This window comes from Theobroma cacao, chromosome 3 (genome assembly GCF_053813885.1).
Source record: "Theobroma cacao isolate CCN51 chromosome 3, ASM5381388v1, whole genome shotgun sequence".
In the NCBI taxonomy this organism is placed as follows: domain Eukaryota; kingdom Viridiplantae; phylum Streptophyta; class Magnoliopsida; order Malvales; family Malvaceae; genus Theobroma; species Theobroma cacao.
This window is the reverse complement of record NC_142641.1, coordinates 32,111,929-32,131,117: the sequence shown is the minus strand read 5'-3', so window position 1 is coordinate 32,131,117 and position 19,189 is coordinate 32,111,929. Positions and strand designations below refer to the sequence as shown.

Below are 19,189 nucleotides of genomic sequence, written 5' to 3'. Positions count from 1 at the left end.
AGTGGGTTACCCAATGATGATCCTAATTGTCATTTGGTAAATTTCCTGAAGATTTGCAATACCTTTAAATACAATGGAGTAATTGATGATGCTATTAAATTGAGGCTGTTTCCATTTTCTCTAAAGGATAAAGCAAAAAGTTGGCTTAATTCACTACTTAATGGGTCTATCACTACATGGGAAGACTTGGCATAAAAGTTTCTAGCAAAATTTTTTTCGTTTGCCAAAACTGCAAAGATGAGGAACGATATCACCTCATTCACACAATTTGATGGTGAGTCCTTATATGAAGCTTGGGAGAGGTTTAAAGAACTACTGAGAAGATATCCACATCATGGGATTCCTGATTGGTTACAAGTTCAGACATTCTACAATGGTTTAGTTGGGTCAATAAAAACCACAATTGATGCTGCTGCTGATGGGGCATTAATGAGTAAGAATGTTGCAGATGCTTATAATTTTTTGGAACAGATGGCTTCAAATAATTATCAATAGCATTTAGAAAGGTCGGGTCAGAGAAAAGCTATTGGAGCTTATGAAATTGATGCACTTGGCAACTTAACTGCTCAAGTCCAAGAAGTTTGACACACTGAGAGTTCATGCAGTTCAAAATTCATTTATAGTTTGTGAGATGTGTGGAAATGGCCATTCAAATGATCAATGTCCATACAATTCTGAATCAGTCTAATTTGTGGGGAACTTCAATAGGCGATAGAATAACCCATACTCCAATACTTATAATCTTGGTTAGAGAAACCACCCCAACTTTTCATAGAACAATAATATAGGGCCTTCCAATCCAAAACCCATCATGCCTCATGGTTTTCAACAACAAGCTAGACCACAAATTCCTGAAAAGAAGTCCCAATTGGAAAAAATTCTCTTGCAATATATGTCCAAGACTGATGCTTTAATTTAAAGTCAAGGAGCTTTCTTGAGAAATTTTGAGACCCAAGTGGGACAGCTTGCAAATTCCATCAATGATAGACCTCAAGTTTCCTTACTCAGTGACACACAAATCAATTCTAAAGGTAAGGAACAATGCCAAGCAATCATTTTAAGGAGTGGAAAAGAGATTGAAGGGGTGAATGAAAAAGCAGTTGAACCTAAGAATGAACATGTTGATAAGGAAGGAATGTGTGAGAAAGAGAGTGAAATTGAATAGAAAGAAGATGACAAGGCTAAAAATCAAAGAACCTCTCAAGTCATCCATTCTTCACCACCCTTTCCCTAAAGGCTCCAAAAGTAAAAGCTTGAAAAACAATTTCAGAAGTTCTTCAATGTCTTCAAGAAATTACACATAAATATTCCTTTTGCTAAAGCTTTGGAACAAATGCCCAGCTATGTCAATTTTTGAAGGACATCTTATCCAAAAAAAGAAAGTTAGGTGAGTTCAAAACTGTCTCCCTTACAGAAGAGTGTAGTGCAATTCTCTAAAATAAACTACCACTAAAACTTAAAGATCCAGGTAGTTTCACAATCCCTAGCACTATTGGTAATTTATTTTTTGCAAAAGCTTTGAGTGATTTAGGGGCAAGTATCAATTTAATGCCTTGGTCAATTTTTAAGAAACTTGGTTTGGGGTAATACAAACCCACTTCTGTTACTTTGCAACTTGTTGATCGTTTTTATGTGTACCCAAGGGGAATTATTGAAGATGTTCTTGTCAAGGTAGATTAATTTATTTTTTTAGTTGATTTTATAATTCTTGACATGGAAGAAGATAGGCAAATTCTAATCATCCTTGGGAGGCCATTCTTAGCAACTACTAGAGCTTTGATTGAAGTTGAAAAAGGTGACCTCACTTTGAGAGTTCAAGACCAATAGGTAACATTTAATATTTTCAAAGCTTAAGATTGCTAGTGACATCTGAAGACTATTTTTCTATGAGTGTGGTAAATAACTTTACACAAGATGTTTCTTAAAAGAAAATCCCAATGATCCTCTTGAAGCATGTTTAGTTGCTACTTTTGATAGGGATGATGATGAATTTATTGAATATTCAAATTTGTTAAATGCTCACTCCAGATTTAGAACTAATCATCAATTTGAGTCTTTAGATATTTCAGCTTCTTTGATGCCAGGTTCTAAGCCTTCCATTGATGAACCACCTACTTTGGAACTTAAACCTCTGCCTGCACACTTGAGATATGCTTTTCTTGGAAAATCTTATACTCTTCCAATTATTATTTTTGCTACTCTTACTAACATGCAAGAGGAGAAGTTATTGAGGACACTTAGAGAATTCAAGAAAGCAATAGGGTGGACCATAGCTGATATTAAGGGAATTAGCCCTTCTGTTTGCATGCACAAAATTCTCCTTGAGGAAAATCACAAAGTCACAATTGAATAGCAAAGAAGATTGAATCCTATCGTGAAATAAGTGGTCAAGAAAGAAATCATTAAGTGGTTGGATGCTAGAATAATTTATCCTATCTCTGATAACTCATAGGTAAGTCCAGTTCAATGTGTTCCTACGAAAGGGGGAATAACTGTGGTTACTAATGATAATAATGAGCTCATTCCAACAAGAACTGTGACTGGATGGAGAGTGTGCATGGACTAAAGCAAACTCAGCAAAGCTACAAGGAAAGATCACTTCTTTTTTCCATTCATTGATTAAATGTTGGATCGCTTGGCTGGTAAGGAATATTATTGCTTTCTATATGGTTATTCTGGTTAAAACCAAATTGCTATTGCTCTTGAAGATCAAGAAAAGACTATATTTACATGTCCTTATGGCACTTTTGCTTTTAGAAGAATGCCATTTGGATTATGTAATGCACCTACCACCTTTCAGGATGTATGATGGCCATATTCACAAACATGATGGAGAAATGTTTGGAGGTATTTATGGATGATTTTTATGTTTTTGGAAATAATTTTGATGATTGTCTTTTAAATCTTGCTAGGGTACTCAAAAGATGTGAAGAAACAAATTTGGTGCTCAGTTGGGAGAAATGTCACTTCATGGTGCGAGAAGGCATTATCCTTGGGCACAAGATTTCTAGTAGCAGCATTGAGGTAGATAAAGTAAAAATTGAAGCAATTGAGAAATTACCACCTCCAATCAAATATTTGATTGCCAAGAAAGATGCTAAACCAAGATTGATAAGGTGGATTCTCTTGCTACAAGAGTTTGATCTAGAGATTCATGACAGAAAAGGAACAAAAAATCAAGTGGCAGACCATCTCTTAAGATTGGAGATTGAAGCTCAAGGTAAGGATTCAACCTTAATCAAAGAGACTTTTCTTGATGAACAAATCCTTCAAGTTGGTAAAAAATCACTTCTTTAGTATGCTGATTTCATAAATTATCTGGTAAGCAATATTATTCCCCTTGATTTAAATTTTCATCAGAAAAAGAAATTTTTGCATGATGTTAAATTTTATTTTTGGGATGAGCTTTACTTGTTTAAGTAGTGTAAAGACTAGATCTTTAGAAAATGTGTCCCGGAAGAAGAAATTCAAAGTGTGCTTCACCATTACTATTCTTCAGATTATGGAGGACACTTTGGAAGAACAAAGACTGCTGGCCTACATTATTTAAGGATGCTTACAATTTTGTTTTGCATTGTGACAGGTGCCAAAGAGTAGGTAATATCTCAAGGCGACATGAGATGCCTTTCAAAAACATTATGGAGATAGAAATTTTTGATATATGGTGTATTGACTTCACGGATCCGTTCATATCTTCATACAACAACAAATACATTTTGCTTGCTATTGATTATATCTCCAAGTGAGTTGAAGCGGCAGCCTTTCCTCATAATGATTCAAAGGTGGTGATGAATTTCATCAAGAAGAATATTTTCACTCGATTTGGCATTCTAAGGGCAATTATTAGTGATAAAGGGAGTCACTTTTGCAACAAGTATTTTGATGTACTTCTTGCAAAATATGGACTTAAACACAAGGTTACAACTGTGTACCATCCTCAAACTAAGAGAAATCATGAGGATTTTGGCAAAAACAGTGTGTCCCATAAGAAATGATTGGGCAAAAAGATTGGATGATGCACTGTGGCGTATAGGACTACTTACAAGACCTCAATTGGTATGTCTCCATATAAGTTAGTCTTTAGCAAAGCTTGTCACTTACCGGTGGAACTTAAGCACAATGCTTATTAAGCCGTGAAGAAGTTAAATTTTGATTTACAAGTAGCAGGTGAGCAAAGGTTGTTGCAATTAAATGAACTTGATGAATTTTGCCTTCAAGCTTATGAGAATGCCAAACTCTGTAAAGAGAAAACAAAGCAATGGCATGATAAGAAGATAGTGGAAAGAAGCTTTAAGCTAGGACAATCAGTGTTGCTTTATAATTCTCGCTTGAAATTATTTTTGGGAAAGCTCAAATCAAGGTGGTCTTGTCCTTTCATTGTCAATGAGGTATTTCCACATGGAGCAATTGAAGTTAGGGGGATAGATGGTTGAAAATTTAAAGTCAATGGATAAAGATTGAAGCATTATTAGGGAGGCGAAATTAATCGTCAAAAGTCCTCAATACACTTGCTTGACATGGCCTAGAGTCCAAGTCAGTCCAGTCGAAGACTATAAATGAAGCGCTTCTTAGGAGGCAACCCAAGCTCTTAAATTTTACTTATTTTGGCCTTTATTTTATGTAATTTTTTAATTACAATTTATTTCTTGTGATTCAATTTTTTTATATTTCCTTTGGTAGGTAATTGTAAAAAAAATTAAAAAATAAAAAAAATAAAAAAAGTAGTTAAAGCCGCTACCCTCAAATTGAGAGCCATGGCCCTGAAATGAGGTTGAAAAAACAAGCTAAAACAGAATGTTTCAGCACCACGGCCCTTAAAGGGAGAGCTGTAACGTTGGATGAAACGGACCAGGCAAAACATTTGAGCTCCGCGGCATTCAACACTTAGCGTCGCGTCGCTGAAACCCGAAGTGTAACGCTTCAGGTTTGAAAAGGTGAGAGTTGCAACCCTCACAAGTGAAATAAGTGTTTTGGTTATAATAGATATTTTTATAAGATGAGTCGAGAAGCCCTTATAATAATTTAAAATTCTAGGTTAGCAATTCAGCCCATTGAAATAAGTTAAGGAAGAGAGGTAAGATATAGATGAAGTGTGAGGGATATTGTAATCCTAGGCTTGTTTGATTTGATATTTACTCAAGTTATTATTATCTTCATTTTTCTTATTGGTCTAAATTTTAGTTAACTAATTTTAGTTAATCAATTAATTTAGAGTGTTTGAATAAGATTAATTTGTTCTAATTTTAGTACTTAGTAAAATTTTAGATCAATTCTCTGTGGGATCAATACTTTGCTTGCTAATATACTGTTTATTGGATACATATACTTGCATAGTATAATTTCAACTGACAAATAGAGTATTTAGTTATGAGTCTTAAAAATTTATTTTTGTGGTATGAGGTTGCTTCAAGGAAGAAAATAAATTTTAAGAAGTCTATTGTGCTATTTAGCATAGATACGAGTTCCTTTGATATAAATACGATGTGTCAAATTTTGGGGGTGTAGCGAGATCATTGGGGAGGAAAGTATCTTGGAATGCCTTTGATTTGTGGAGGTTCAAAACAATAAATTTTTAGTTATGTTAAGGAAAGAGTTATGAAACGAATCTCCAATTGGAAGAACAAGTTACTTTCGATAGATGGTAAATAGTTGCTAATCAAGGCAGTGGCGCATACAATTCGTACTTATATTATGAGTTGTTTTAAGCTACTAGATGGATTATGTAAAGAAATCAATTATGCTATTGCAAAATTCTAATGAGGAGGGAATGATAGCAATTCGAAAATTCATTAGAAGAGTTGGCGAGTTATGTGCACTTCAAAGCACTTTAAAGGGATGGGTTTTAGGGACACTCAAAAATTTAATATAGTCATGGTAGCAAAGTAGGGATGGCGTTAGCAAATGGAGAAGCCTACTTTTGCTTGTAAGGTTTTGAAAGCTCGTTATTTTCCTAGATCAACTTTCATGGAAACTCCATTAGGGTTGTCATGACCTAAACTGAGGAGCCGTGATTGGCATGCACAAGCCTAGCAAGCAAGCCCGACAGACCTGAGGAAGCCTTCGTGCATATATCCTGGTTAACACATTTCATACACATAAGGACTCATGGCCATCATCATTTCATAAAATTATCTTAACTTGACATTCAACATTAGCCCCTTTAGCTTATGATCACATATAGAACTTAAACATAATATCCACGTAGCCATACATTGGCTAGCTCATCAAGTAATTTAAACATTCATTACATGAAACATAAGGCAGCACAGTGCCTATATAATTCCTTAATGACATACTTTGTCGACATAGCGCAAAAGCGTAAAACTTAACTGTGAATCAACTTTGTAAACTCGTCAGCAGGATAACCTACTAGATTCCAAAATGCATGTTTGCCTAGCCCATGACACCAAGCCACCCGAACCTCGGTGTCTATTTATTTGCACAATAGAGTGAGTCATACTAATACTCAGTGAGTGGGAGCATAAAATCGAAAGGAAAGTGTAAGGATACTCACTACACATATCGTCTAAAATGCATACCTTATGATAAGTTATACATATACATAGTGGGACAAGTCGAAAGTCACTTGTCATAAACATTTGCCATTATCATAGTAGCCATACTTCGCTGCTTACGTATATACATTGAACATACGGGGGGTACGGTAGTCTATCCTCATTGTACCTAGCGAATCTCATCATCATGGCCATCTATTAGCTTCGTCTATTTGTATAGACTGGCTCACCATATGGTTGTCTACATACATGATTAGCATACTTACCTCATAAGCGCTCACATCAACGCTATATCCTTAGACTCCATAAAGCTTACATTGCATCGTCTTTCATTTAACATACAATTACGGCTTTTACCTTAAGCATTTCACTTTTATTATAGTTTATAAGCATAATGTTAGCTTTAAAATTATTATAGTTTGATTATGACAAAATGATCAAATTTGCTTGAACATTATTTGAGTGATCCTTGATAAGTTCTTAAAATGATTTTAACTCTTATACATTTATTCTTACATAGTTACAGGCTTGACTCTTAAAGTTATTGAACTATACGTATAAGCTTGTATGACTTAGTTGTATGAGTGCTTATGATTCCCATTCATTAAAGTCTAATTTAAAGATTGAAAGAAAATCCAGATGCATTCATTAATGGGGAGTTTTGAATATCTTTTTTAATGATGACAAAAAGAAGGAGAAGGAAGATTAAGTTAAATAGAGTTTGATATGTCTTTATGTTTAATTTATGTGTGTGACACTTAGTTATGGTTTTGTTGAATATTATGTGCTAGTTATTATAAATATTCAATATATCTTGCTTAGCTACTATAGATATTGTATATCCTTTTTAGCTACTGTGGATATTATAAATATTTTATTGCAAATCTTTAAAGAAAACTAGATGCATTAACTAAGAGGGAGAAATCCTCATTACGCATAAAGATTTAAAGCATTCATACTGAATATAGACATTACACTTTTCACCTAGGAGTGTTTCATCATCATAAAAAATAAAAGAGAGAATGTTGACTCCATGTGCTTTTAATGATAAAAAAACATTCCAATTCATTGGTGTGCAAGAGAAAGCTTAAATTCTTTAAGTCATTAGTTGATTGAAAATAAGTCAAGAAGCTTACGCACTTAGAAGATGGGTTAATCAGTTAAATAAGCCAAAAAGAAAGGACTTAGTGAAAACAAAACATCATTAATTGATTAACGTGAAGCCTTGATCAGTAAAGGCAAAGCTAGGCATTATACAAAAGTGAGACAGTAAACCTTTAATTAGTTAGCACAAGGCTTAACTGATTAAGAAACTGCTAGAAGTTAAAAACAAAGGCATGTTAATTGGTTAAGCAATTGAGATAATCGATTAAAACACAAGACTTTAGTACCTTCAAGCACCAAATTCCAAAGTTGAAAGAAGGTTGACTATTGAAAGGAGCCAAAATGGGAAAATTCAAATTCAAAGGATTTTTAATTGGTTAAAGCTGATTTTAATCAATTAAGATTGAAAGAAGTGAAGCCTCAACCAGTTCAAGGGAGAGCTAACCAATTAAAGGAAGGTTGTTATGTAGAGAAAAATGAAAACAAAAAGTTTCTAATTGGTAAGAGTTTCCTTTAACCAATTAACGCAGTGAACAAAGTTGCCAAACAGTGTAAGACAGATAAGTTTTAATCGGTTAGAGCTTGTCGATAACTAGTTAGTGGAACTCCATTTGCACATTTGAATTTAATCTCTAGAAGACAAAATAACGACTAGTAATGGTTAAAAACTGTCTCTAAAGGTTAGAATCAGTTTCTCAAGTATTTAAAGCCTTTTCAACAGTCAAAAATCAAGGAAAAAAGCCATTCAAAGTGATTTTGAGCTTAGAATACCAAAAACCTTCTCTTTACACTTGTATTTCACTCCCATCCTTTGAAAAAGTGTTTGAGCTTAACTTTGTACATCTTAGATCAACTAAGTGATCAATTGTACTTCATCTTTGCTCTATTTATTATTTACTTAAATGTGAGAGACACTCTAAGGGGTAGACTAAGCTTAAGAAAACTTAAGGAATCTTGTAAGGGTTTTGAGGTTAGGTTAGAAGCTCACCATGTAAAAGCTTCATGGAAGCTGTCAATTCTATTGGTTTATTGAAGTTAGGTTGAAAATCCTTGGTTGGGAGGTTAAGGTAGTGGATGTAAATCAAGGGGACCGAACCATTATAAATACTTGCGTTTTGTCCACTTCTCTTTACCTTCTCTTTTCTTGGTATTTTTTGCCTTTACAAGTTTTAAACTCTTTTTTTCAAAATCCTTTAAAAGTTCTTCAACCTTAAAATTTTCCATCAAGTTTCTTTAAAAGTGCTATTCACCCCCCGACTAGCACTCCATTAGGACCAACACATAAGATAGCATAATTTCACATTTTCACATCTTAAGGCATGCCATTACATGGGCATAACAACATATCATAGAATGGTCTTCCCTAGACATAACTTAGTCACGTATGGTGGCCAATCGACGGACAACATAGCATCCTTATATCACGCTCAGTGTCAAAGCAACTGACAAAAAACATAGTCATCATCTGGAGTATTCTCAACGAATGGCATTAGAGTGCTACAGGCAGGAATCATAAGTGGGACGAAACCACCATCCCTATTTACCACCATCCTTGCAAGCAAAACATATCATCTGTGCACAGCAGGCTAGAATCACTGGCAGGACAAAACCACTATCCTTGTAGGTTAGAGTCATAGTCATAAGGGAAGACTCACTCAACCTTAAGTGACATCATTGTCCAAAATCATCCATCGGCAGATCATACATTATCATCATAACACAATTGGACACACATATCCATACCATAATCTCATCATATCGTCATTAACATAATCATCATTCATGGTGCTACCATGCGATTCAGCCCTAGAACATAGAGTCATCAGACTCAATCTTTCCTTAGAGTCATCAGACTCAATCTTTCCTTAAGGACATAATAATAAGCATATTACTATACAATAGCCTAGGTACAATCCTTCTAGGCACTTGGCATGATTTTCATAACATATGCTAGTCTAGACACAACATTTCTAGACATACATAACATATACATCACACATGGCATTCATACTATCATAGAGAGCATACATTCACACCTAATCATCATGCTCCTAGTTCATAAAAATCCCCACTCACCTTGACAATATAGGTGTTCCTCTTCCAATACTCATATAATTTAGCTCACCAAGGCTTTAGTCTCAACTTAACAACTTATAGTTCAAAAAATGGCAGAATTCTTACTCCTCATTATCATCTAACATTTAACAATGCAAGATCATCAATATTTGTACCACAATTCTCTATTCTCAAACTAGATTCTAGCTTTCAGAGCATTTTCAGCTTTTTAGATAGCTCAATATATAGCTAATCAACATACAATGCTCCAATCCCTTAAATTCTCCAACAATGAGTTTAATCCTTACCTTATTTGTTGATTTGTCTCACTTGAATCCCAAATTCCTAGCAACACTCAAACACCCTAAATCACCGAAGCTGAAACATAAGATTTTCAATTAACAACTATTCAAATTAAAAATCAATTGGTCAAAGGTCTTAATCTTACCTCTAGATTGATTTTATAGGCTCAAAATGCCTCCTCAAAGCTTCAAATTTCCATTTATGGGGCGTGGCTTCAAAGAGTAGCAAGAGTGCTATTTCTTTTTTTTTTTTTTCTAAATGGGCAGACTACCCAATGCTTATATATTTTTACAACTTTTCATGCATTTATCAATAAATGGCATGCATCTATCGATAGATCCTTCACGGATCTTAACATTTTTTCCCTTCATCGATCGATAGATTTTTTGAGTCTATCGATATATGGCATTTTATGCACTTTTATTTCATTCTCGTAGTGCAATTTATTGATAGTTTTCGAGCATCTATCGATAGATTGTGCCCCATTCTCGTTACCATCACTCCCGAGCATTCGTCTATCAATGGTGTTTGCGGATCTATCAATTCATGTCCTTGTTGCTTTCAATTCATTCCCGGGTGGCTATCTATCAATAGATATCCTTCAGTTGCCCTTCTTTTACTCCCATGTGAACATCTATCAATAGTTACTAGGACTCTATTGATAGATGTTCATCGACTCTTGCATTTCTTTGCTTTTATCTTTCATCTATCTATATAACATGAACATCTATCAATAGTTTATACTTAAAGTTCAATTCTTCATTTGTTTAACCTTTCAAATTCATTTTTCTAAGTTCTCAATGCATTCTCATTCTAATAATCATCTTAATCTACCATACTTTACTCATCATTAAGGCATACACTTATCATATAACTTCAAATTCTCAATCATGCTCTATGTCACATAACATATCAACCATACTTAACATAATTTACTTAAGTATCATATTCATAATTTACTTAAGTATCATATTCATCTAAGTGCCAAACAAATGCACTATATCATTCATTCATGTGCCAACACATATGCACAACATCATTTAGGTGCCAAACGTATGCACAATATCATCTTGGGCTTTCACATACCCATATATTCATAATCATTTCTCTATGCACATAGGCACATCCTTAAGTTCAATAACATGTACATTAAAGTTCAAATTGGCCTATAAATTAGCTTAACTTCATACATAGTTAACATCAAGATCGGGGGTTTTACAAGGATCTAATTCGAGTTATTTGTGGAAAAGCCTACAAGAAAGTCAAGAGCTTATTTACAAAGGATTCCATTAGAGAGTTGGTGATGAAAGGACGATTTTGATTAAAAGGAACAATTGGATACCTTATGAGACCCCTCGGTTGGTTGTTATGTGTGGTGATATGGTGACAGACTCAACAAAGGTGTGTGATTTTATTTTGGATGAGCAAATATTATGGGATGAGGTGAAAATAAGAGAGTGCTTTCCTCCGTATGAAAGTGATCTCATTTTATCACTGCCTTTAAGTATAAGAAGACCAATGGATCGATTGGTGTAGAATAATAGTAATGATGGTGAATATAAGGCACATGTGGGTTATCGGTTACTTTATTTTGAGATGGGAGATACTCATGTATCAACTTCATCTGATAATGATGTTTTGATGTGGAGAAAATTATGGTCAGTCAATTTACCAAGAAAAATAATTTTATTTATATGGAAGGTGTTGACTGGCTGTCTTCCTACCAGAGAGGCTTTGATCCGGAGAAGAATTAATATCGAGCCTAATTGTCCATTTTGTGGAGCGGATTTAGAAACTGATTTCCATATTTTTTGCGAATGTTTGTTTGCTAGAGCTGCTTGGTTGCATTCCCAATGGGGTTTTAGAAACATTCCGTAACAATTCTTTTCGACAGGGGAATGGTTAAACATGTTGTTACAACGACTCGACAAGGCTACTATAGAGAAGATTATTTGTGTTTTGTGGGCTCTTTGGAAAAGAAGAAATGCAGTAGTGTTTAAGCGTGAGAGGAAGGAGCTGAATGAATGTGTGGAATTGGGCTATGACATGTGTCTGAAGTATCAGTCTGCTGTTGCTGTATCAAATTCGGTTTCACCACCTAATGAATCTAACGAGATTCAATAGCGGCCTCTAGTCCAAATTAAAATGAATTGTGATGCCTCCACTTTCGTTGAAAATGGAGTAAAACAAATAGGGGCAGGGTTGATTGTGAGAGATTATAATGGGGAATTATTACTTACAAGAGGGTCCATGAACGATAGCCGAGCTTAAAGCTTTGTTTTGGTCACTTGTGATATGCCAGCGTGAACATATATAACTGTTGGAGATTGAGCTTGATTGTGTGAAAGTCGTCAATTGGATTAAGAGTAAGCAGCTTAACGGTGATATGGGGCATATTATAGAAGACTGCTGCTTGGTATTAAGTCAAATAAATTGTTCAACGATTAATCCTTGTAGGAGGACGGCCAATTTGGTAGCTCACGAGATTGCAAAGACATTTAAAGAGTTGGGTGTGGATCAAATCGTATGGATGGAAATATCTACTCTTTGTCAATTCATGCTGCAACTAAAAGTGATGTTGATAGATTATGAAAATGATTATTGAAATTAGATTGGCATGTTTAATGAGTACTCTTTTTTCCTTCTAAGCGTTTTGTCTCACTGGATTTTACCATGGGAAGGTTTTTTTTAACAAGGCTCATTTTCATGCCTTAGGTTCTTTACAATGTGAGAGGTCTCGGTTAGTTTAAATTGCTTTTCTCGTATTGTAATATTCTGGTATTTCATGATTAAATGAAATTATCCTTCACAAAAAAAAAAAAAAGAATATGTCATCTTAGTACAATCAAATACCATGTCCACATAAATAACTACAAATTTTTAAACACCCGTTAATTATTAAATTGATATTGTCAAATTTGAAAATTATAGACTCAGTTTTTACAAATTATTATATAGAGATTAAATTCACCACTTTGATAGAGTACATGAATTATTTGCATAATTTGACCTAGATTCTATAAGAAAAATAAAAATAACTAAAATATGAATATAAAACCTTTTTGTATGTATATTTGCCTACACATCAAAGAATTTATTAAAACAATCAAATATTTATATTATTATGTATAATTAAAGTTAAGAATCCAAGATACCTTTTTTGTGTAATTTTTTCCGATGAAAGTGTATTCCAAAATAAGACAAAAGGTAATGAAGAGGATCTCAACCTCTAATTAATATCGGTAATACCTTTAAATCAAAATCTATGATAAATACTTCATAATATATAAATTATATGACTTATACTCTTATAATAATATGAGTTAGATGATGCATTGTTTTTTTTTAATATGACTTATACTAAAGAAATTAATTCATTCTAATTAAAATAAATATTCAAATATTAAAAATACATCTACTATAAATTTTGAAGCCTAAATAGAGGTTTAAAACTAAATTTGCCTTGACATATCTTCTTTACAGTTGTCTAATAAGTAATTCACTTTGAAAATATATAGCTTTTGTTTTTAATAGTTTTTTTGGTGACTATTATGTAAAAATCATATGAGTAATATAATTTAAATGGACTTATTGCTAGCTTAAATTTAGAGTTTTATTGGTCATGTGAAATTTTCTTAAAATGTTTGGAAATCAACTTGAGAAAATTAATTTAAAATATTATAATTTTTCCTTTTTTTTACTTTTAGGATTTCAATTTTATTTATTGAATTTAATTAATTATAGTATATTATTTTCTATAAAGAAAATCTTAATTGACAAAAACTAATTTTATTTTGGATAAAATACACTAACACTCCCAAGTTTTAACCATAATTTCACACAAGTCTATTAGTTTTCAAAATGAACACTTTACCCCAAACATGTAAACAACGTTAATGCCTACACGTGAAATGTTTAAAATGCCCTCATCCTTTTTCCACTTTTTTCTTTTCTCTCTAGCCAACTGGCAACATTCCATACACTTGCCGGTCACTCCACAACCGAATCTAATCATGAAATGTCAAATTTGGCCGGATCTCCCCAAGGGAGCACTAGATTGTGCTCTCTAGATTGGGGGAGCACCACTAAGCTCCCTGGTGCTCCCTCAATCTGGGGACCACTAGATTGTGCTCCTTAGAAAAGCGCTGAGATGCACTCTCCCTAGCCGGATCTGGCACTCCCTAACCAAATCGTACCGCGAGGTGGTCAGTCGCGGGATGGCTAGCCAACAAAAAGTAGAATAGAGTTTTTTTTTGAAAAATTATAATTTGGTAATTTTGAAAATTAATTAAAAGTACAATTGTCCTTTCAATATTGCCATGTTATCAAACAAACAAGAATATTAATTAAAAGTTGACTAATGTTCGAATTTATGTGTCCAGCAGAAGATATTCTTTGGGAATGAGTGTTCATTTTGAAAATTAATGGACCCGTATAGAATTATGGTTAAAACTTTAGAGTGTTAGTGTATTTTACTCTTAATTTATTATTTTTCATGAAAATTATATGTTTTATATGCTTATACTTTAAATGTTAATTAATTAGGAATTAATTAATTAAATCATGATTCACAAATTTATAATTTTTATTATTATTATAATTATGATATTAAAGTAATAAGTTATACTCCCCTATTAATCTAAAGTTACTTGACCAAACCATAATTGACTTTAATTAACTATTATATTAATGGTCAGATTTGTTAGTGAAATAACATTTGAGACCTTCCCGGAGATGATTCCCTTCCTTATCAAACTTATTTGCCAAAACATGTTGAATTAATGGATTAAGAATTGGCAGGCACATGAACTTGTGTTTAAAAACGAGCTTGAACTAAACATCTTGTTCTTACGCCTTTGTCTCTATGTGCTTGTAAGCAAGCATTAGCAAGAATTCCACCTTTTAATTATTTGACCATTAGTTTCAACAAACTGATCCACAACGCCAATTTGCTCAAATCATACCACTAATCTAGACTTTAAATCCATCATTGTTCTCACATTTTAAGTAATTGATGATTGTTAGTAGGGAAAAAACCATGGGTTGGAGAAGGTAATTACCACATGAAAGAGATAGTGAGATTAAAGAAATAATGCAGTTGATGTTTTATAAATGACCTGGTAGGCCTTAGCACCATTGAGTTTGGAATCCAGTACCTAACAATGATGCCACAGAATTTATTTAGTAAGGGTTTCCAAAGGTCACAGAATTTTTTTTTCTACCAATCTGTAAGCTCTAGCAGCCTTTTGCTTTTTATTCGTGACGATTGCAACAGTGTGCTAGCATGTATGAGCTTGAAAAATTTAGAGGTTGAAAACCACACAACACTTAGAAAACAAACGTGTGTTGTCATGTCCTTTAAATTGTTTGATGACATTAGTGATGAAGGTGCCTTAAACCCTTCAAATGCGCACCAAACCACACTGGTTGGTATGGTAGGCAGTTGATCAGCTGGAGAAGTTCTTGAATAGACTCTTGTTACCACATCACCCAATAATATTACTCTGCCATGCCAGCCTTTTTTTCATGTCAAATTTAAAGGTGTTAACCATACAAACACCGGCGAAACAACGAAACATGGAACTATAGACTGATAAGTTTCTCCGCATACACATCCGATCGAAATTTAGGGGATATCTGAACAAATTGAAAATCGAACAAGTTTTACCAGTTTGGTCGATTTCCCCTCAAAATTAAAATATTAATATCATTTTATAATTTATAAACTTGAAACATCTAAATAACTTCTAACATATAAGTAATATTTAACACAATATAAATAATATCTAACACAATATATATATATATATATACACATATAAACCATCTAACATCTAACATCTAAACAAAATATATGATACCAACCAACTTAAAGAAAATAAATTTAAGCAAACATTCAATAAACGTTCTTAAGGAGTAATATATATGATTGATTAGGAGAGTTAAATCATTACTATTAAAATTATATATGTATATATAATAATTTAAAAATATATTATTTAAGTTTGATTCTTCAATCAGTTCGATTGGATTCAGACACTGAATATGGATCGAACAAACCAAACTTATCCACCTTTAATAGCCAAACTGGCCATTGACCGAACTCAATTCGATTCAGTCAATTTGTCTGGGTCGGATTCATATTGCTCAACCTTGTCATCAATTACGATCATATCATTTATATATAGAAGAAGAAGAAGAATGTCATGATCATTACATTGAATAAATAATGTAGAATCATGATGACTAGAGTAAAACCAAACTGAGAAATAGTTGAATTAGATTTCGCAAACCAAGCTCTTGGTGCTTGTTTCAAACTATATAAGGCTTGTTGAAGTTTGTAGACCTTATGCGGAGGATGAGAGTACTTAAATGGAGGTGGCATGTACACTTATTCCTATAAATCGCCATTGAGAAATGCATATTTGACATCCACTTGAATAAGTGTCCAATGTTTAACAACAATAATGACTAAAAGACTGCGGATAGGAGTTATACGAGCCACAAGAGCAAAAGTTTCTTCATAATCTATACCACATTTTTGAATATAATTTTTGGTCACTAAGTGAGTGTTATAACATTCTACAAATCCAAGTGAGTGAGTTTTTATTTTATAAACCCATTTGCAATTAATAAGAGTCTTTCTAGAAGGGATGTCGACTAAATCTCAAGTATGAATTTTCTCTAGCGTTTGAAGCTCGTTATCCACAACTTGTCAGCAATAAGGGTTAGTATTAGCCTCATGATAAGATTGAGGCTCATGGAAGGTTACAATAACAAGAAAACAATGATAATTAAGGAGATGATTAGGAGTTTCTCATACCCAAGTAAAATGATAAAGGATAAAAACAAACATGTACAGTATCAACAACCAAGTCAATTGTACAAGGGTAAGTGTCAAACCATGTTCTATAAAATAATTACGACGTCATTTACATGCTCAATAGAATGTTTGCAGATTTAGAAAGTTCGAGGAATCGTTAAAAGATGATATTGCCCCTAATGGTACCATTAAGTCGATTAAGCCTCGAACTAGTTCAAATAGGAATTTTAAGGTGAAATTAAGAGTTTCACAGTTCATGGATGACTCAAAATGGTAATTCGGAGTTCGAGGATCAATTTGGAGTTAAACCGGAATTTTCACTATCTAGGGGTAAAATGGTCATTTGCCACTTGGGGACAAAATGAAAATTTTTAGAAAAGATTTTTTTTGGTCCATTTGACTTATTGGAGTATGATTTGAAGTTTAGAAGTGAAAAATTTTAATTTCGGGATAATTTGGAGTATAAGGGTGAAATGGTAATTTTGCCACCCCGGGGGCAAATCGGCAAATTTTCACCCCCGACACGTGTCAAGACCAAGGGATTTTATTCATCATGGAAATGGATAAACATGAGAAATGTGTGCTGGAGAATTAAAGAATTAAAAGTCAAATATTTAAAATTTGAGCCAATAAAAATATGCCATGTGTCATGTTTTTATTATTTTATTATTTCTTTATAAAAAGGCAAAAAAATCAACCCATTTCTCCCATAGTGATCAGCGAAACTAGAAGAGAAGAGAAACCAAGGAAGCACAAACCCTAGGTGGGAAAAATCAAAGAGAAAGTGTTGGAATTCAAGGATTTGATCAAGCAAAGGTAAAATTTCTTTGATTTTGCTAGTGATTTACCTTACCCATGCATTTTTCCTTAATTTCCATGGTTAAATTACATGTTTTCATGATGAAATTATGGCTGGTCAAAATAGGTATGGAGAGAGAAAGATGTTGGAATTGTTTGATTTTGAGTTATGTTGGTGTTTAGAGTTAGTTAAACATGTTTAGAAACAAAACAACAAGAAAAGAATCCATTTTCCCCATGAACCTTCAATGGCCGAAAGTTCCAAGAAGAAAAGTGAAGATAAATTTGCCTAATTGTGTGTTAATTAGTTGTGCTTGGTGAATTGAGGGATTGGAAAAGAAATGGAGAAAGTTGGAGTGAAATTGGACGCATTGGCCAATTTATTGGATGAAAAATCGACTTAGGTCAATACCGGGTCTAGATGGCTACCGGTGCATTTTTCATTTCATATCATGCATATATATCGAGCTTCAAATAGCTTATGACTGTTAGACACAATTTAATTGAAATATGTGCCATGGATTATGGCTAGGTGGTGAGCCATTAGATACGGGTAAAGGACTGTACTCGCGGACTGAAAATAGGAGTATATCGACTCCTAGAACAGTGAGTAAACTTACTACCGTCTTAATTATCTAGAGTAGATTTATTTAATTGTGTGATTTTATGGAAAAATAGTTTAATTGGAAAATTATTGTGTTTTATGGGAAAATGAGATTTTATAAAATAATTTTATAAAAATTTTGAAAATTTAATAATGATTTCAAAAATAGAGTAATTGGAGACCTATACTATGACTGTGTTGTTTATCCATGATTTTCATTAAATGGCTTATGATAAATGTAGTTATGACTGCTTATTTTTATGATTTAAAGAATATGTGAACTGCTTTGCTTTGCCTTGAATGTGTTAAGTGAGCCATGTCATACTATTGTGATTTTATTGGTTGGTAGATTATAAAGTGGGCATTGTAGTGACGGGGGTTCTGTGGGTCAACCTAATTAGAGGGGCACGATTCCCAATTATTGAGATTACCTCGATTGGAGAGGCGCGTAGGATAACTCCCGAGGTAGGATTTGAGTACACTTCATGCTGGCCACCACGTGAAACTGGGACTCAGCCAACGCCGAGGAACGGCTGTGTTGTCAAAGGTGAAATGTGTTTGTGTGTGTGACAATAAACAACCTTGGCGGTCTAGGTAAGATGCCTTCGCGGGGTATCCCCAAGAATGGATTTTTGGCAAGGGCCAAGTTTTTGAAAAGTGCATAAGCCATGTTGAGTAATTGGATAAAATCCAATTATTTATATGGGTTGGGATGAATTATTTTAATTGTCTCCTATTACTCGACTTTAGATTATTTTGATGATGTCTGTCTACTCACTGGGATTTTATAATCTCACCCCTTCTTTCTATACATTTTTCAAGCTCAGGACAATTTGTTGATAGTTGATTAAGACGAGAATTAATCTCGGAGTTGCATCTTAGAAAGTAAGGGTTCATAACCCTACATTTTCTTAGTCAGTTGGGGGCCCACGTGTCACTGTAAAAGTAATTTTATTCTTCAGTTATTTAATTTAAAATATGTATGAA

General features: G+C 33.6%; 1 protein-coding gene and 1 non-coding gene across 2 annotated transcripts; one reads left to right on the top strand and one right to left on the bottom strand.

The window, feature by feature from the left end:
• Positions 1–234: 234 nt before the first annotated feature.
• Positions 235–341, bottom strand: LOC148763722 (small nucleolar RNA R71). The gene has a single exon (XR_016025646.1). It is a non-coding gene; the product is annotated as a small nucleolar RNA R71 (small nucleolar RNA).
• On the top strand, positions 238–4,472 carry LOC148763721 (uncharacterized). Its single transcript, XM_088804608.1, is given in 3 exon segments — positions 238–433; positions 2,085–2,337; positions 4,214–4,472. Coding segments are annotated over 3 exon segments (708 nt in total).
• The last annotated feature ends 14,717 nt before the right edge of the window (positions 4,473–19,189 follow it).